Raw genomic sequence first — 17,555 nt, 5'->3', positions numbered from 1 at the left:
TATGAAATCTAGCTTTTTTCCTACTTACGGGAGATTTATTTGCTGAGAAGTTCTGTGAGTTTTATTAAGAAAAATTCTCAGAGGTAAGCTAAACAAGAGTTTCAATTAAATTTGTTTGTAAAATAATTTACTTATTAAACAAAAGTTGTGCAGAGGACCAATGAATTTGTTCACTGAATATTAAACTCCAGGTAAGCCATGATAGAATTTTAAAAGGCAAAATAAACATCAAGATTTACAGCAATAGCCATGCATGGGCTTGAACCACTTTGAATATGAATTCATGCAAACCACAAGCCTATCAAAAACACAGCTGCTCTCTCCTACAGAAAATGAATCGAGATGGAAAATGGAAAACATTTATTTCCTTTCCTTCAAAATTTAACTTACATTCCATTTTAATAGCTGTAGAAGGTTAATTAAAATGCAGCAAAGTATAACTAAGTTTCACAAGTGACTGCAGTCATTTTAACGTGAGAACAATCAGACTATGGTCTCTTTGAGAGGCATTATAGAAATACTCATCATTCAAAAGCATTACTTAGGTAACAAACTGCATGGTGTTACATTAAATAATTGACAGAAAGGATTCATAGGCCTGGCCTGTATGATTGAACGGGGTGGGCATTTTCTCAATGAATTTTGTAGATAATTATGAGAGTACAGACTTATTTGATCCTATGTTTTAAACTGGGAACTGTCAAAGGTCATCTGCACAAAAATAAACACGAATGGTTATTCAGCTTTGTAATAATGACATTGCTGTAAATAACTTGAAAATGACAAACATACAATCTAGGACTTTCTGACTAGCATTCCTTCCCCGAATGAACGTCTGAAATGACAGTTTACAGGTGAGGTACAGTGTGCACAACGCCCCGTTTCCTATCACGTGACTTTCATAGCGAATATTTAGAATGCTGAATTGCAAAATTAAAATATAAGATGTAATGATCAGAATAAATGCTGATTTCTTGAATTCATTTCCCCCCCTGGAAATTTAGAGGAGTCACTGATTCCATTTAATGACCATACAATTTATGCAAATGGCTAATATTATGGAGCTGAATACCTATTCACCTGACTTGATTAGAAAAAGTTTTCCACTAACTTCACGACACTGTCGAAGCAGGCTTGCATCAATCACACAGAGTGGGGCGTGGGAGGGGGGGCAGTGCATACAATATTTCCAGTTTACTACATTCCTGAGAAACACCATTTTCCTGCTAGTAATTTCTACCATATAGCATCTTTCTGGGTGTGAGACACCAGTATATTTTCATATGTTATATAAAACATTTAGAAAGCTCAGGCGCATTGTCACTGTATAGTATTCAACATTAATGAAGCAACTCCCAGCTTTTCGATGTGAAACAAGTGAGGACTTTCTGCTGTAAGTGATACTTTCTGAATTGTAAACATTGTAAAGCAATGGTGTTAACAATAGCCAGAGTCCCTACCCTATGAGGGACTTTTTAATTGAAGAATCCATGTCTTTTATTTCAGAAAATATACGTGGAAAGTCACTTCAACTGTTTATTGGAATCCTGGTAAAACTGTGTTTCGTTTTTTTCTCCTTGGGAAGGTGGAAAAATCAGAGGGTTTTCTCTAATTTAACACTGTAAAGTCACTGCCATTGTAATCTGTAAGTTTCGCCAAGGAGATCACTCCCTGCTTCCCATCCCCCACTCCCACCAAAGAAGTGAAGAAATTGACTTAATATTGATCATTCAAATAGAGAGCCATGGGGCAACCCCCCCATACATTAGTCATATTTCCAATAATACATTATTAGCCATGAGCATTCTACTCACATTGAAGAGCTCCATAGAAACAATCCACATTTCAAGATAGAATAAAACTTTTAGCTTTCTTAAGTCATAAAATTCAGTTGTATTACAGTCATCCTATTTTGCTATAATAGTTTTGGGGAAAAACGCCCCTGGTGAGGTGAGGGCAAGTGGAAACAACTGTTGTCTGTAACCGCCATTAGGTTTTCTCTGGAGGGAGGCACGTCATTCTTGTTTCTTAATTTTTGTGGTTTAACCTCAACCATCACCCCTGGGAGGCCCAGAAAAGCCACTCTAAATATCCATTCGGTAGACAGTTCAAGTCTGTGACTTTGGGATTTTGAAGACGAGCTTACACCTGTGGTCTCGCGAGATGTTTTAATTCGCGATTCTCTTAATCTGAACCCCAAAAGGCAAGGGTCTGGGGAGTGAAGTATGTCAACTCCTTGCCCCTTTTAGGTTAGAATTATGTATGTGTTATAACCTCTCTTATTTGTAGAAAATGTGGGAGGCGTGCTCGTAACCAAATAGCTAAAAACACTGAAAAGGAAATGATGTATAGCCTCATTTTAAATCTAGATTGAGAAAAAGGGCAAAGAGAATGTGAAATGATTAAACTCAAGGAGTGATTTCGAAAAAATCACCTCTCAGTTCTAGTTGACTTTATTTTAAAGAGGAACTTCTACCCGTTTTGCTGGTAAGTCCACTTAAAGGCAAACAGGCTTTTGAATAAAAGGCAAAATGTTTGCTTCAATCTCTGAAGTGTATCTGAAAACTAGTATTCCTTTTTATTTTTTCCTAAACGAAAGCATTATTTTAAAAATAGTGTAGAAAACTGGTTGTGGTTTCAAAACAGCCCCTTCACGATTTATTGTTGGTAGCAAAACAGGCATTTTTAGATGTCTTGAAAATGCAGAAAATAATCCAACTGAACATACATTTTAAAGCATATTAATGGGACCAACTCACGATGAAAGGTGTTCTTTGACTGTAAAGTCATAGGCTTTCTGAATACAATAGGTATTTTTTAAATGGGGAAAATGTACTATTTATTTGTCCCAATTAGCATTATGTGACTGATTTTGGCAGCTGCTTGACAAGTGAACTGTGAAGTAATTCTCAGTCGGAAGTAGAGGGCAGTCAGCATAACACGGGGTGTGCTACATCGGACAGCAGGCATCTCTCGTGGGAACAAACAGGGAGAATCGAAACACAGTACAGAAGCCCATGCATTTACCCAAAACGATGTTTCAAACATATTGACAGGAGCATTAGAAATCCTACATGAATATGTAAGCATGTTTTTCTTAAGAGAGAAAACTTTAAGACAAAATGACATCATTCAATCGACAGCAGAAGCCGGATTTTTAGAAAAATCTAAATGATGATGAAACCTCATTAGAAATGACTGAGACACACAGTTTTAAAAATCAGTATTGTAACGACAGAATCACATCACCACGCGTGTCCTCTAACTTAACAAATAAAGACGACAAACAAGAGAGAAGCATTTGTAAGGCCAAAGGTGCAACATCACAGATTTTAGTAGCAAATGCCTTGAAATACTCATTTTTGTTTGCAAATCACTCTTATATTTGAAAAGTCAAGCATGCAGATCTCATAGCAGAATTGGAGGTAAACTTTCTCTCAAATTTCTGGGCAAATGACTACTGAATGAAAAATACACTTATTGAACTTCTTTGGCAAACATTTATCGAGATAATTTTTGACACGAACACTTATTCATGTTTTGTTTAGAAATTTTTCTCAGTAAGGTGAGTCAGTTCCTTAAGAATGCTGGTTTTCTTTTTTTGTCAGCATATTCTGAAATCTAAGTCTGGATGTCAAGAGTCCCATTCACTTATTCCCATTTTAGAGTTTTTTAATGGTCGGTCGCCTTGTGGTATATCCACTAAGTTGATAGGTACAGCCCCAGAGTAACAGCTTAAGAATACTGACCTTTTCTCGGTTTAAGAAAGCACTCTGGCAAGATACAAGGTCATTTCCAATTTCTGTTTACAAAGACTTAGCAAAAACTTCAAAAAATCTGAAGGAGATGGTGTTACAGTAGAGATGCACAGTGCTTATGTCTATAACATATATGAATCTGGATGTCAATCAACGACATGAGCTCAGATCCACCTTCCGCCTCCTTGGGCCAGGCTGGACTGGTCGCAGATTCCGGTGGAGATGTGGGAGCTCTCCTTAGAGACACAGCAGGGCCTGCTTGGCGGCCCCTCCCCATCACCATTCATCAGGTCTCTGCTTTGTGGTATCATAGGCCCTAATCACTTCGGACTGTGAGACGATTCCATTTTCATCTTGAGAGAAAGCATACCCGTCTGTAAGTTAAAGATAAAGTAGAAATGATCATCATGAAGTCACTGGGAATCTCTGCTCCTCTGAGTTCTGAGGGCTCATTTTCTAACTTGGCAAACTCATGCATTTCCCCCGCACCCCCCACCCTCCAAAGCATGTAGACACTCATTTTTAATGTTGGGAAAAAACACAGACTGGAGTACAAAATGAAGAGGGGGATGGGCGACTGGTTTAGATTCTCTAAGTTCTGCTCCCTAGACGAATGGGCAGACACTCCCAACCCCTCTCCATTCTCTGTTCAGAGTCCCAGGTCCGACCCATCTAATTTCTGCATCCCGGCTACTGGAGGGGTTGGAGGGTCTAGTCTAGTGGGCACATGAATCCCCGCACAGATCAGGCAGAGGAGAGGGAAGGAAGAATAAAAGTGAAGAGGCAAGCACCCATAACTACGAATGGTGGGGAATGGTCTCCTTCCCTCAGACAATATTCTGCTTGGCTTTGGGCAACTACAAAGAAGCTCGCTCCAGCTCCAGCACGGTTGGCGGGGGCATGGATAAGCAATGGCCCCCAAGGGGATCACATCTTGAGGAAAGGCCTCTTGAAGTATAAAGAGCAAAAGCATTAAACACGAGTATATACAAGTGAAAATAAACTGTATGTGGAAACTACATGAAACAAAAGATATATTACTAACACAAATACATTTACTAGAGGGCTTTATATATTATATTCTTTTTTAGATCCTTGGAACGTTAAGAGGGCATGATACCTAGTAATTTGTTACAACTCTAAATGTTCATAAATATTTTCAAAGGGGAAAATATATGTTTCATTGTTCTGCATGAAAGCTGAAAAGGCTATTGCAGTTACTCAAGTAGAAAAGATAATACAGAGGGAGCTTTTAAGACTCCAGATTTATTTTACTGGTTCTTTTTAAGATTTAAGGAAGCAAGGGGCATGTGGAAGTATTTTTCTTTAACTGAAAGCAGCAAAATGTTACAGTGCTCTATCTCTTCTGCTAAATGTGAGATGATTGAGGTTAAAGGACTCTCTAAACATTTGTTATTCACATAACATGCTGCAAAATATGCAAAAGTGGTGTCAGGTGCTAATTTTAAATAGTTCAACATCCCTAAAGTCGAATTACTGTTTTCCTGAACGCCAGGCAGTAACGGCAGACTTTTTACAGAGGTGAGAACGCAGGTACTTACGGAGCAGGTTTTGTTGCAGGGACTCGGACCGGTACAGGTTTACGTGGTTCTTCTTAAAGACGTTCTTCAGCAGCTGCGCCCTCTCGGTGAGGCTGCAGAGCAGGTGCGAACGTGAGAAGTGAATGCTCAGCTCGGCAGGGACCCCCGTGTGCCCACAGGACCACCAGAGAGACGTAGACGCAAACAAAAGACCGCCAGAGAAATCTGTAGTCTAGTGATTTCTTTTTTACCCCACTTTCTCAGATAATGGGATTTCGAGAGTTTAGATAGAGGACTACTTTGTCCCCAATAATCCAGTCAAAAGACTTCCCCACACCCCGGTTATGTTTCAGTCAAATGGAGCTATAGAACCTGCACAATGCAATTAATAAGAAATTAAAAAAAAATCTTCCAGTAGTTTATTAGCTTCTAAAATCTTGGTTGACTTACTATGTATATTTTAAGTATGGCATTTTTAGAATTAAAAAAAATCATTATATCTTTTTCCTACTTTGAATATATTTTGGTGCACAGTATTTTTTTTTGTTATGTAAAGAAATCCTAGAAATTACACAAAGAAGAAATTTCATAGACTTTTTAATTAGAAAAATTTCATTACCACTAATATGGTATGAAATGTGTCCCTTAGTTTCATTTTAAAATAAAAGAACTATTTGCAGAAAGTAATTACAGTAGTAAACTATGACAGCAAAATATTTCTCAATAAATGTTTAGAATAATCTTTTCCACAGGAACAAATTCATGCGGTTGATTATGTAACTCCCAAAAGCACACTGTCAGAAATAATGCGCCTATTTTTTTTTCTCACTACGTGCCGACTGCCTTACACAGTAGGGAACTCCAATGTTGGCTGAATACAGGAATTTGAATGATAATTCTGAAATGTTTTTTGAAAGACCATTGATCCTCCCAATCATGCCATTTCTCTACTGGTTGATTTCTGAAGCCTCGCTTTGATATCAAAGAACATAACAAGCACGAGGAGCTAATAAGTAATCTATATGTGTTGCAGTAAATGTTTATACAACTCTGTTTTAATCGCTGGAAGTAACTCAGTTGAAAATTTTCCATCTTGCATTTTCCCCACTCTAAAAGCTCCAGTTAAATTGCCGTAAGTTATGTTAGGTCCGTATTTTGCTAATGATTCTGAGACCCTGACATGGAATGATTTTTATCACATGGCAAAGAAAGAAAGGGTCCTCTGCAAAATGAACTTGTAATTATACAAATATTTAGGCTTTTGCTAAAGTAAAATATTTAGAAATGTTGACATCTGTAGTAATCTTCCACACATAGTTTTTAAAGGCTAGGGATGTTAACTGGTAATTATTAGACATACTTCATTGTCACTGGGAATTAGCTACATTAAGGCAAGAAAGCTAATTCATCTAAAACTCCAGTGGTTTTGCAAATATTTGTAAAACCTGTTTTTGCCAGTGAAATAAACAGATAAGGGGAAGGAAAAGGGGCCACTTTTACAGTCCCCCCCCTTTTTTTAATTTTACTAACATTACAGCCCCGGGACCCTGAGGGGCATTAAAATATGCAACTGCTTTGGGGAAGTGGGCAGCTTTAGCAGCAGGTGGTCGGGTTTTGTTCACGGAGCCTCAGCCGCTGGGGCGCGGGGAGGTAAAACGGAAAGGACTACATTAGGACCACAAGATTGTAACGCATCATCATAGAGCTGCCCCTTCCCCAAATACATTTTCCAGGTTTCAGGTTGGCCTCTCTGAATGCATAATACGTAAACATGACAACATCAGAGTGGTCAGAAGGCAGACATGAGAATTTTGTCTTTCACATTATGGCAACTTACCTACCTAAGATAATGCAATGTTGTTTGGTAACATTTTCATATAAGGCTACGCTGAATTTTGTTCATCTCTTATATCAAGCTAATGTTTAGTGTCCCAACTGCCCCCGCCCCCCGCCCCGCCCCGCAAAACAAAAAAGCACTAAGAAAGTCTTTTTTGGGAAAGGAGCATATTACTGTGGAGAAAGCATGGGCTTTGCAGACTGTCTTTGGTTTAATTCTGGGTCTGTTACTTATTAGCAGGGCCACCTTGGGCAAACCCTACTCTATCTTCTGTACCACAGGAGGACAATCCCTACCCCTCAGGCAATGGTGTGGCTTCCAGCACAGTGACCGGCACTTAGGAAGCACTCCACAAATGCTTTTCCCCTCACCGCTCCCCAGATCCCCGAGAACTTAATTATAAAAAAGTCAACAAGAACAGAGATCATCACGGAACAAAAGATGCTTTGTGAGGATCAGTTCTGATGCCTTGGTTTATATTCAACACCAGATGTCTATTGCTACATGAGTTTAATTTGATGCCCCTATTCCACTTCCTTAGTAGCAAACTATGAGGATTTTGGTTTTTTTTTTTTGCCTTAGCTACCTATTACTTTAGTTCTTATGGAGCAGGGTCCCCTCTAGAGAACATAAATGTCACTCATAGGCAGATGCTTAATAAATAGTAAGTGATGATGAGTTATATTTTTCTAGTGTTATCCTACCTTAATTAGGGAACTACTCATTAGGTTGAAATAATGCAATTTTGTGCCACTGATGTTTATGGGTACTAATATTACTATCAAGTCACATTATAAAATATACTGGTACTACGTTAACCATGAATATATGTGTTAAAAGTTCAGTTTGTGTTGAACAGCTGCACATGGTGTGAGAAAAAAGTCTCCGGGATCTCTTCTCACTAAAAACTGCATCTTCACAACTCTCCTAGTTTCACTCAGTCTTGTGTGGTCTTTCATTTACATACCAAGCTGTGCAAATTCTGAATTTGTTTAACGTGATTACATACATAACAACCACCACTTACATAGTGTGACTTGATTTTCAAGCCCACTCCAATTTTGCAACTCAGGTATCTGGCGGACGTGAGGTGGCAGGATATTATGTTTTGAAATAGCACTTTATTTTGAAACATGAAAAAGTATAGGTAAAACCATTTATTGCCCTGGAACACGTCGTCACAAGGTATTTCCAGTAACCCTTTAAGAGCGGCAAACTTGCATTTGTCCTCATAGTGGGTTGTCAAGCTATTTTGGTGGACTTCTTAAATTGGATCTCCTCCGGAAAGTGAATAACCCTCCGTTCACGGACGGTTTTGGTGTGTAGCACATGACAGGGACCCTGTGCGAGGTGGAATTATTGGTGGGGATGTAAACAATGGATGTAACAGGCCTGATCTCTGCTCTGGAACAGAGAACATTTCATTGTTCTCTGACTGTTGTTTGCGAGTGCCAGATGGAACCACAGTCATGGTGATGAAAGCGGGCTGGGGAACGTTTGATGTGACTGCCTAGCCTGAAGCCCAAGAAACTGATGAACACTGGTATAAAATCCAGTGAGGAAGCTGAGAAATAGAGTTTCTCTTCTATTAGTTCTCGGGCAATGTCTTAATGGCTTTTTATTAGGATAAACACCACAGGGAAAGACTGGGAGAGGCCACCATCACCATCTACATAGACAAATTATGTGACATCCATACTTCCCCACTCTTTTCTTTAAAGCTACGACTATGGACCAAGCAGAGGTGATGGGCAAAGTAGTGAGCACTGAGCTGAAGATCCGGGGCTAATTCTGGTTAATGTCTATGGTTAGATATGAAAAATTGTGAGTCTTGTTATCATATTTGCCTGTCTGTAGGATGTACTGCTTCATATGCGTATAAAAAATATCCCCCAAATAACTGCCCTGTCTCCAAGGAACCCCGTGTCTACAACCTCTTATTTTAATCCTGTGGGTTTTGAATTTACATTTTTTTAAAGAGCAGGCAAGATGTTGCACACAATTTGTGGATATAATATCCTCAAGTGGGATCTGAGGCCCTCAAATTAATATTTCTGCTATAAAATGTATAAACATTTACATTATAGAAAAAACAAACACTACTAATGTCCTTGTATTTATAGAACAAATGTTTTTGGTTTTTCCAGGAAAGGTCTACTATAAAGCTATGAGAAAAATTGATTTTTGACAAAATGCTTTTTTGGGCTTTGGAATTGCAGACGTTCCTGCTCCCTAGGGTTGGAGCATGCCCACGTAGCAGTTACAGCAAGAACAGGCCTCACTCACGGCATTTTCTTATTCAAAGACAATCAGCCACGGCCACACAGTCATCGGAGTGAGGTCTGGATTTATTCTGCCAATACTTTAGGCTTAAATCAATTTCTGCCACAAGCCATGGCTCAAAAGCAGTCTACTTAAAATGATGAGATACACTTTCCCCCAAAGTGTTGATGTAAAGTTGGAATACATCTAATTTGGTGGGTAATACGGTAAGTGGCATACTATTTCCTCTAACAAAGACTCATTATTTTCACTAAAATGTTTTAATTTTTGAAAATGAGTAAAGATGACAAATAAATTATTGCACACATTGATCTGGATTCACTGCTTAAAGGTACAGTCTCTCTAGCAGAGTTTCATTTTATGTATAGCTTGACATCATAGCATCACTCAGTGAAGATGAACGAAAATTAGGGGTGATCAACTCCAACTGTATCATTCTATGACAAAACATGTAAACCATCATTACTCTGGACATAACTAGTTTGGGAAGTGTAACCTATGTATCAATAGTTCTATGTTCTTATGTATTCTATTTTTAAATAACTACCCACAGGTCAACCACCTATTTACCACCCACCCCTGTTTACTTTCATGTACCGTTTCGTTTCCTTCCGTTCCCTTCCCCTTCTTTTCTTCCCTCTTTCTCTTGACCATTCATTTATCCTTTCACCAAATGTTTGAGTCCTCCCTCCCTCCCTTCCTACCTTCCCTCCCTCCCTTCCTTCCTTCTCTTGACATTCCTGGCACTGTGCTAGGTGTTGGGTTGCTAGGACTACGACACAGGGTCTCTCCTGCAAGGAATTCAATCCAGTAGGAAACAAACAGATATAGGGGAAACAAATACATTGTAATATAGCGGTAATAAATATAGAAACAGAAGAATAAACAAAGTACAGATTAAACAGAGTAGGAATTAATTGTATTTGTGGAAAGTTGAGGTAATTGCATCTACTCTGTACCAGGGTATCAGCTTCCAGACAAGGGAACGCACGTGCAGATAAATACTGGGAGGCGTAAAAAAACACGGTGATTTGGAACTAAAGGAAGTGTGATACTGCTAGAATACAGAGAAATCACAATTTCTCCCTCTTTGAAAGTATAGATAAAATCAGTGAACTTGAAAAAATTTGACATTGATATCATTGTCCAAGATTCCTAAAATAATCCTGGCAGTAAAATCAATCTGACCGTTTCTTACTGCCTCAGAATGCAATTAGTGTAGCATGAAGACTTTACCAACTAGTTTAGATTTTTCTTTTTCCCAGATCTTTTTCCTCCCCCGCCCTCTAGCCATCACCTAGCAGGAAGACCCTGGGCATGCTGAGCACCAGCACCCTTTGACCACCGAGGGCCAGCAGCAGCAACACGGGGTATGTGTTGTACCAGGGGCTTTCGTCTGTGGTAATCAGCTGACAGCCAACTCATTTCTGAGTTCCTGAGAAAAGCTGAAGAGCTATTTTAGGCAAATGAGCTGGGCTGGAGAGTTCATTTTATCTGGTGCATTTTCTATGCAGAATTTGGAGATCATGTGCGCTGGAATTCACTTCCTTCCTTTTAGACTCTCATTTTATTTCATGGAAGGAGCTACATACATCACAGACTTATCACATCTTTGGAATCTAGAGGTCATCACATCAAACCCTTAGCCTGATTTATGAATTGTCTCTACAAACCACAAGAATTAAATATCACATGGAGGGTCTTAATGTAAGTTTTATTAACACACACATCTGAGAAATTTACTCCTGAGGTTAGTAACAAGTATCATCAGAGGACTTTCCCTAACAATTGTTAATAACTGGTTTTATTCACACTTTTGTGAACTAGAACTCATAGCACGTCCTTTGTATAGCTAGGATGAAAGAGAGAGAAAACATTTGCTGAGGGACTATTTATGCCAGGCCATTGGCAGAGTTGGACACTTTTAGATGGAGGAACAGAACGAGGGGAAGGCGGAGGGAGGAAAAGAACATCCTTAATGTTGAAAACAGGTGTCATCATCCCCACCACACACACAGGCACACTGACTTAGACAGGTCAAGAACCTTGTCGGGTCAATGGCAGGCTGTCTGTGCTGCTCTACCCCGTTCTGGAAAGGCAGCACAAGGAGGCAGAACAGTGAACGGTTGGGAGCAGGGACTTGAGAATCCATGGACATGGGCTCAGGTCCCAGCTCTGCCACTTCTGACTTTGAGAACTTGGTCTCCCCAAGCCCCAGTTTCCCCATCCGGGATAAGTGGGGGTGACGGGTCTGTAGGCAGTTGTTACGGGGACTCAATGAGAGAGTGAACGTGAAGCGATGAGTGTGGCGCCTGGCTCGCAGTAAGGGCCCAACAAAAGCCAGTGCTGCTGTTTGCAGAGAGGCACAGGCGGGGTGTGAGGTGCCCCTTAGGCCATGCGGAAGGAAGTGAGGGCTGGCAGCCGCGGTCTCAGATGATGTTCCCAGCCTGACACTTACTCTACTGCATCACACAGAGGAACAACAGTGAGCCATGACGAAGGTGACAGAGACCGGGGCAAAATATTTCTTATGGTTTAGACAAAACTGTTAGCTTATTTTAGTGTGGTGAAAGAGAGGAACATAAATACCTGCATTATCTTCATAACTGTGGTTTGTTATAGATGGCTTCAAACAATCTTAATTTTCTTTTTACAATGCTTTGTGAACGTAGTCACTTTGATTAGCTTTCTAACCTCGCTTTTTTGGAGGCGGTGGTGGGGAGGAAAGGACTGGGAAGACATTAGGTCCCTTCCTCTGTATGACAAAGGCCTAGGTCAGTTCTCAATCATACACCAGGACACATGCGCAACTGCAGGGCGCTTTGCCTGAAGTCAAGCTCTGGTTTTCAGGACACACTAGTGTATTATGGGTACTTTTTTGAAGCTGAAAGTCTTTTTTCCCCTTTTAGTTCAGTAACACAATGCTATCTCTAACTTCCACTTCATTACTGCTCATTAAGCACCCAACACTGAGCTATCTGCTTTATCGATGGTATTTTACTCAATTCTCACAACTAGCCTGAGGGAGGCATCATCACCCCCATTGTAGAGACGAGGAGACTGAGGCCCAGAAGCACTAAGCACCGTGGCTAAGGTCACACACAGCTTAGTGAAATGACAGATCTGATTTGAAGCCACACCTCTCTGATTCCCAAATCTGTCAATGACACCGCTTGCTCCTTGTTAACCGATAAAATACAAGCTTTACCATCTATTTCCAATGTCTAGTAAAAGGAAAACTTAAAGTTCAGTTGGAAAAGACCATATTCAGTGCAGTTTACCTTTTTCCAAGCACGACTGCTCCGGGGTCTTGAGATTTCGCCTCTAGCTCCTGAACTTCATCTACTAATGTTTTAAAAGCGGTCCTCTTGATACTGCAAAAAGGATTTTGCATGGAAATATTCATGTGAAGACTAAAGACCTCACAAAACCGGTGTATTATCATGCTTCTAAGGACAAGAGTGACCAGAGTAGAAATAATAGTTTTTCAAAAGAATATAAAAATTGCAATGATTTTAAGCATTAATATAATTAAAGAACAATTGTCTTAAAGTAAATGGCTTAGGTTTGTAGCATTAAAACTCTCAGTTACTAAGTAAGCATCGTGTAACTAACTTTAATGGTACCACTTTTGTGGGAAGAGATAACATTTTCAAACTTATAATCCTTTAGTAAATTATTAAAGTTCTATAGTTCTGTATTTTATATATGTTTAGAGTCAGGCAAGCAAAAAAACCTTCAACATGTATTTATATATGTTTGCAAGCAAAAAGCTTCATTTCACAAGTATTGTTCACTAATAAGATATATGTATGTGTGTTTGAAGATAACAGAATTTTTCTTCTACCTTGACTGGGTTTTTCAGGGTAATTTCTAAAAACATACTCTCTAATATTAACTGAAACTGCCTGCTTTACTTCTTATTCTGCTTTTCAAACTAATTCAGTTTTCTAGTTCTTCAGTCTTTTCTTCTTTATTTATGTAGAACAAAAGAATATCACTGATTCCTACTCTGGAAACTTCCCATCCTCGAGTCGGTGTTACAAGAAGCGTGTGGGTTAACACACATGTGTGTGTTTATGACGTGGTGGGCCCCACTTACACCTTGTACGCCACGTCGAGCAGCAGGGACGCCACAGGGATGAAGAGCAGGCCCGTCCAGAAGACCCCGGAACTGAACAGCATGGCTGCCTGGGAAAACCGCCAGGAACAATGTGACTTTAAAAACCAGCAAACACACGATTCGTGCTTAGTTTTATAGCATTTTAAGTAAAATAATTTTAAGAATCTCATTCTGAAAGAAGGTGTAATAACTATAAATTTAAAGTTGTGAAATTAAAAGCCAAATGTGTTAATATATGTATTTACTGCATCTATTTTTCCCCCTTTGAGTGTCAAATCTGGCAAAGTTTTATCATGTGGCAAGTCTTGTCATATTTTTCTGGGAGATTTTCATTATTGTGGTCCATACATGGAGCAACAAACTTTGGCCTTCTTTTATAACTTAGAATTATCCCTGACCTTTGTTTATATCTTTATAATATAAACATAAATCCTTTTGAGAAAACTCAAGCATATTCTGGATTAAATTCTCTTATTATACAACATGGAAAATAAATCCTAGTTAGAAACTAACATTACTAATTTACAAATAAAATTAATTGCTTTTATAAAATATGACATGATATTAAAAAATCATCCAGACAAATCATGAATATAGTATAATCAAATTAAGATAGCTATAAAAATATTTTACTATTTTCAGCTGATGTTATATATGATAATCTTAAATTTTGTTCAAAGATTTACATAACTTGTGTTGGTACATTCTGTTACTGATAAAATCAAACCAAATATCTAGCATGTTAAACTCAAGTAGAAGTATATTAAAAATAATTTTAATCAATATTTTGTATCAAATCCTAAATTGCTATATCAATTTTGGGTTGCAAAAAATGTTTCTATGATTACAAAATTAATAAATTCTATTGGTTATTTGCAATTATAAAAAAATTCCTTTGTAATATAATAAGATTACATAGAACTTGAAAGGAATATGTCATACAATGAAACCAAAAGAAATATTTTATTTCACTTCAAGTCTATTTGTTTAGCAAGACTAAATTTGCATTAAATGTATTGTTATAACTCCATTAAATGTAGCCAACTAATGCATGCGTATTTACACTCTGCTAAAAATCACAGTTTTCTTTTCAACCATGTGTGGTTCGGAAATTAAAAATTATCTAGAGTTTAATTCTTATAGGCAGTTTCAGAGTTACACACAATCCTAATGAATCCTCATCAAATAAAAATATTACGAATTTTAAATTATGTTTCAAATTCCCTATTCATTTTGACTTTCAACTGAAGACCAGGAACTGCTGTTTAAATTTTTTTTTACATGAACGCGAGCTTCTTGATAGAGACTGTCGGTCAAGAATGCTAAGATTTTCCCCTTTATAGGATCAAATAGCTCTGTATACTGTTTTCATAAAAATGTGCTGTTACGAAAAATTTCAGAAAATAAATGTTGCCACGTGGATTCAGTGACACAGCGCCCATATTCTAGACACCAACACCACGAGAAATACTCACATAAAAGTCACTTTATTTTATAAGCAAAACATGATCTTCGACATGTTTGCTGACATCCTCAATAGTGAAAACCACAATAACTGTGTAATAGGAAATGTCTGTCAAGTTAGTGGGTTTTGTTGAGAGTGAAGGAAGCTTTTTAGTCAGGTAAGGGCTGTAAAAAACCACATTTCTGTTTCCTCCTGGGGGGAAAAGGGAAGATTCAACACTCTAAGTCACGTCACTGAAAATAGCTCATTTACTTGGCTTAATTTTAATCTCTTTTCGTTGAGGGGGCAAGAGGAGAAAAATTTCTTCTTGCCTTTGCCACCTTGTATTAAGTGTCCGCTGAGGGAAAAGGCGCAAGTGTTGGAGGGGGAGGCGGGCGGCTGCTAATTCTGCCCATTGTGATGTTAACTGGCGCTCACTATTCAGTGCACCAGCCTTTGGCTTTGCAAACCAGCAACATGAATTGCGGGGAAAAAAAGTTTTTCTGCGTCATATCTGAAAGCCTGTCAGATTTTTCTTTTCTTTTGCAGAGTTAATCCAAACCTAAAAGATTTAAAGCTGGCATTCGCATTAAAGACAGAGAGTCTCTGTATTTTTTGGATGAAGAGCGGGGGAAAAAATCCCACAGAGGTATTTCCTTCCTTTCTGTACGAGAGCGCTCCCCCTCCCTCTGCAGAAACCATTTTTGTCTCTAACTTTTCACATGTCTCCACTCGCAGGCAGGTCAGCTGGGGAAAGGCGTCCGATCCCTGCACACAAAGGGGGAACAGGAGCAGCCTGTTCGGGGCTGGGCTCGAGCTCCCTCCGGACCGGTTTGCAAAATGCTCCTAATGTGGGAGATCGGTGGGCCCTGCCAAGCGGCCCCCACCACCCCTCCTCGAGGCCCTGTGAGACCAAAGGGAACAGGCCACAAAAGTGCCTCCCTGGGACTGGGGAAAGGATCAGCCAGGGGAGCCTTAAAGCCGGTAACTGGAGGGCACAGGCCCAGCTCTGTGGAGCGAGGCTGGCTCCACCTGGGACCACGCAGGCTTCCAGAGATGGAGCAGCCCTGTCTGAAAGGGCAAGATGCAGCAGAGGCATGCGGGACTGCTCTGAAATTTCCACGTGGCTTGCAGAGAGGGGACGTTTGAGAAAATGTGAGCTCCCGTGCATTTAGCCAAGGCAAGGGCCTTGACCAGACCAGAGGAGCTTACCTCGGAGCAACCATGCTCCCACCCCAGAGAGGAACACCGTCTCCTTCACCTTCAGGGTCCCCAAGCTCAGTCTCGTAGGAGAAGGAATTTCAAGTGCTACCTGCCTACAGCCCCTCAGCAAAGGGGTTCTGAATTCTACCCCTCCTTTTACAGTACACTAGAAATATCAGAGTGCTGCGCTACGACTCATTGACTCATTCTTGGATAGAGTACAGATACCGTCCAAACAAGCAGGCCCTCTGGGGAACCGAAGGCTGTATCTGCAGACCCCAGCTGGAGCAGGACAAGGATAGTCAGCCCTGAACCCGTCCCGGCTCTGCCCTTCCCAGCTCCCAGGCTTGGGATAAGTGACTTCTGAGTCTGCTTTTTCTCAGCTGTAAAGTGGATTGTAAGAATTAATCCTGATTATGTTTGTAAAGTGGCTGCTTTTATTAGTAACACTGATTAGTAACAAACTTTTCCTTTCTTCATTTTAATTTGCAAATTTCTTTAAACACACCAGTCTTCTTCCTAGTGGCCTCTCCCATGAGCTTCAAGGATGGAAATTTTTATTACCACATCAAATTAAATGTAAGCCAGTTTATAAATATGGTTTCATCGCATTAACATCACAAAATATGCTTGTCGTAAGTCTGATACTGGCCAAAGTAACTGGCCACTAATAAATTCTCATTTATCTCAGTTTGATAATTTAGGAAATTAGATAAATTATTTTCTCATAACATTATTGAAGACTGTATGGGTATAATATATTAATTTTGAAAGGGAAAATTACTCAGAAACTAGTGCTGTAAAACTTAGTTCTTTTAGGGGGGTGGCGGAGAGAGGCAAGATAAATTAATATAAATTTCAGAGGGGTTAAGAGTTAATGTGAATAACAACAAAAAAACCCAAGAAGTGATTATTAAGTGTTTAAAGTTTTATGTAAGGACTTTCTTAGCTTAAAAACTGTGATGCTTTAGAGAACTGACACATAAAAATGTAGAAGCTCCCCATGTTCAAAAATAACATCGCTAAAAAGCAAATGAAAAACAAGAATGACTGCCATATATATATATATATATATACTGTAGAATTATATATATATATATATAATTCTACAGTAATATCTGATTGTAAAAATAGACCACTTATCTTTTTGTGAGAAGGCACTCACAAAAGCAGCAGCAAGTAATCAATAACTTAGAAAAGGGTTGAGTCTCCCTGCAGCTATAGAAACACAACCACATCAGGTCAGATTTAAATTCACTATCACGGTTGAGGGGGGAATGGTGAAACAGTTTATATACCAGCCATTTCTGTATCAGCAATGTACTCGCCTTGGGGAAAGGTATTTGGCAATGTGTATCAAGGACAG

The 17,555-nt window shown here is 39.2% G+C and overlaps 1 protein-coding gene across 7 annotated transcripts in view; it reads right to left on the bottom strand.

Annotated features, from left to right (window-relative positions):
• Positions 1–1,523: 1,523 nt before the first annotated feature.
• The window catches only part of ATP8A1 (ATPase phospholipid transporting 8A1), a 211,340-nt gene continuing 195,308 nt past the window's right edge, over positions 1,524–17,555 (bottom strand). For all 7 annotated transcript variants that reach the window (XM_071221301.1, XM_024573893.3, XM_024573897.3 and 4 more), the window contains 4 exons: positions 13,522–13,610; positions 12,701–12,793; positions 5,321–5,412; positions 1,524–4,132 (listed from right to left, as the gene is read on the bottom strand). In XM_071221301.1, coding sequence (XP_071077402.1) covers positions 4,035–4,132; positions 5,321–5,412; positions 12,701–12,793; positions 13,522–13,610 — 372 coding nt within the window. In that variant the 3' untranslated portion in view covers positions 1,524–4,034. The remainder of the gene's footprint in view (positions 4,133–5,320; positions 5,413–12,700; positions 12,794–13,521; positions 13,611–17,555) is intronic.

The sequence above is a fragment of the Desmodus rotundus genome, chromosome 4 (genome assembly GCF_022682495.2).
Source record: "Desmodus rotundus isolate HL8 chromosome 4, HLdesRot8A.1, whole genome shotgun sequence".
In the NCBI taxonomy this organism is placed as follows: Eukaryota; Metazoa; Chordata; class Mammalia; order Chiroptera; family Phyllostomidae; genus Desmodus; species Desmodus rotundus.
Note: the sequence above shows the minus strand (reverse complement) of the source record. Positions and strands in the feature narration are given on the sequence as shown.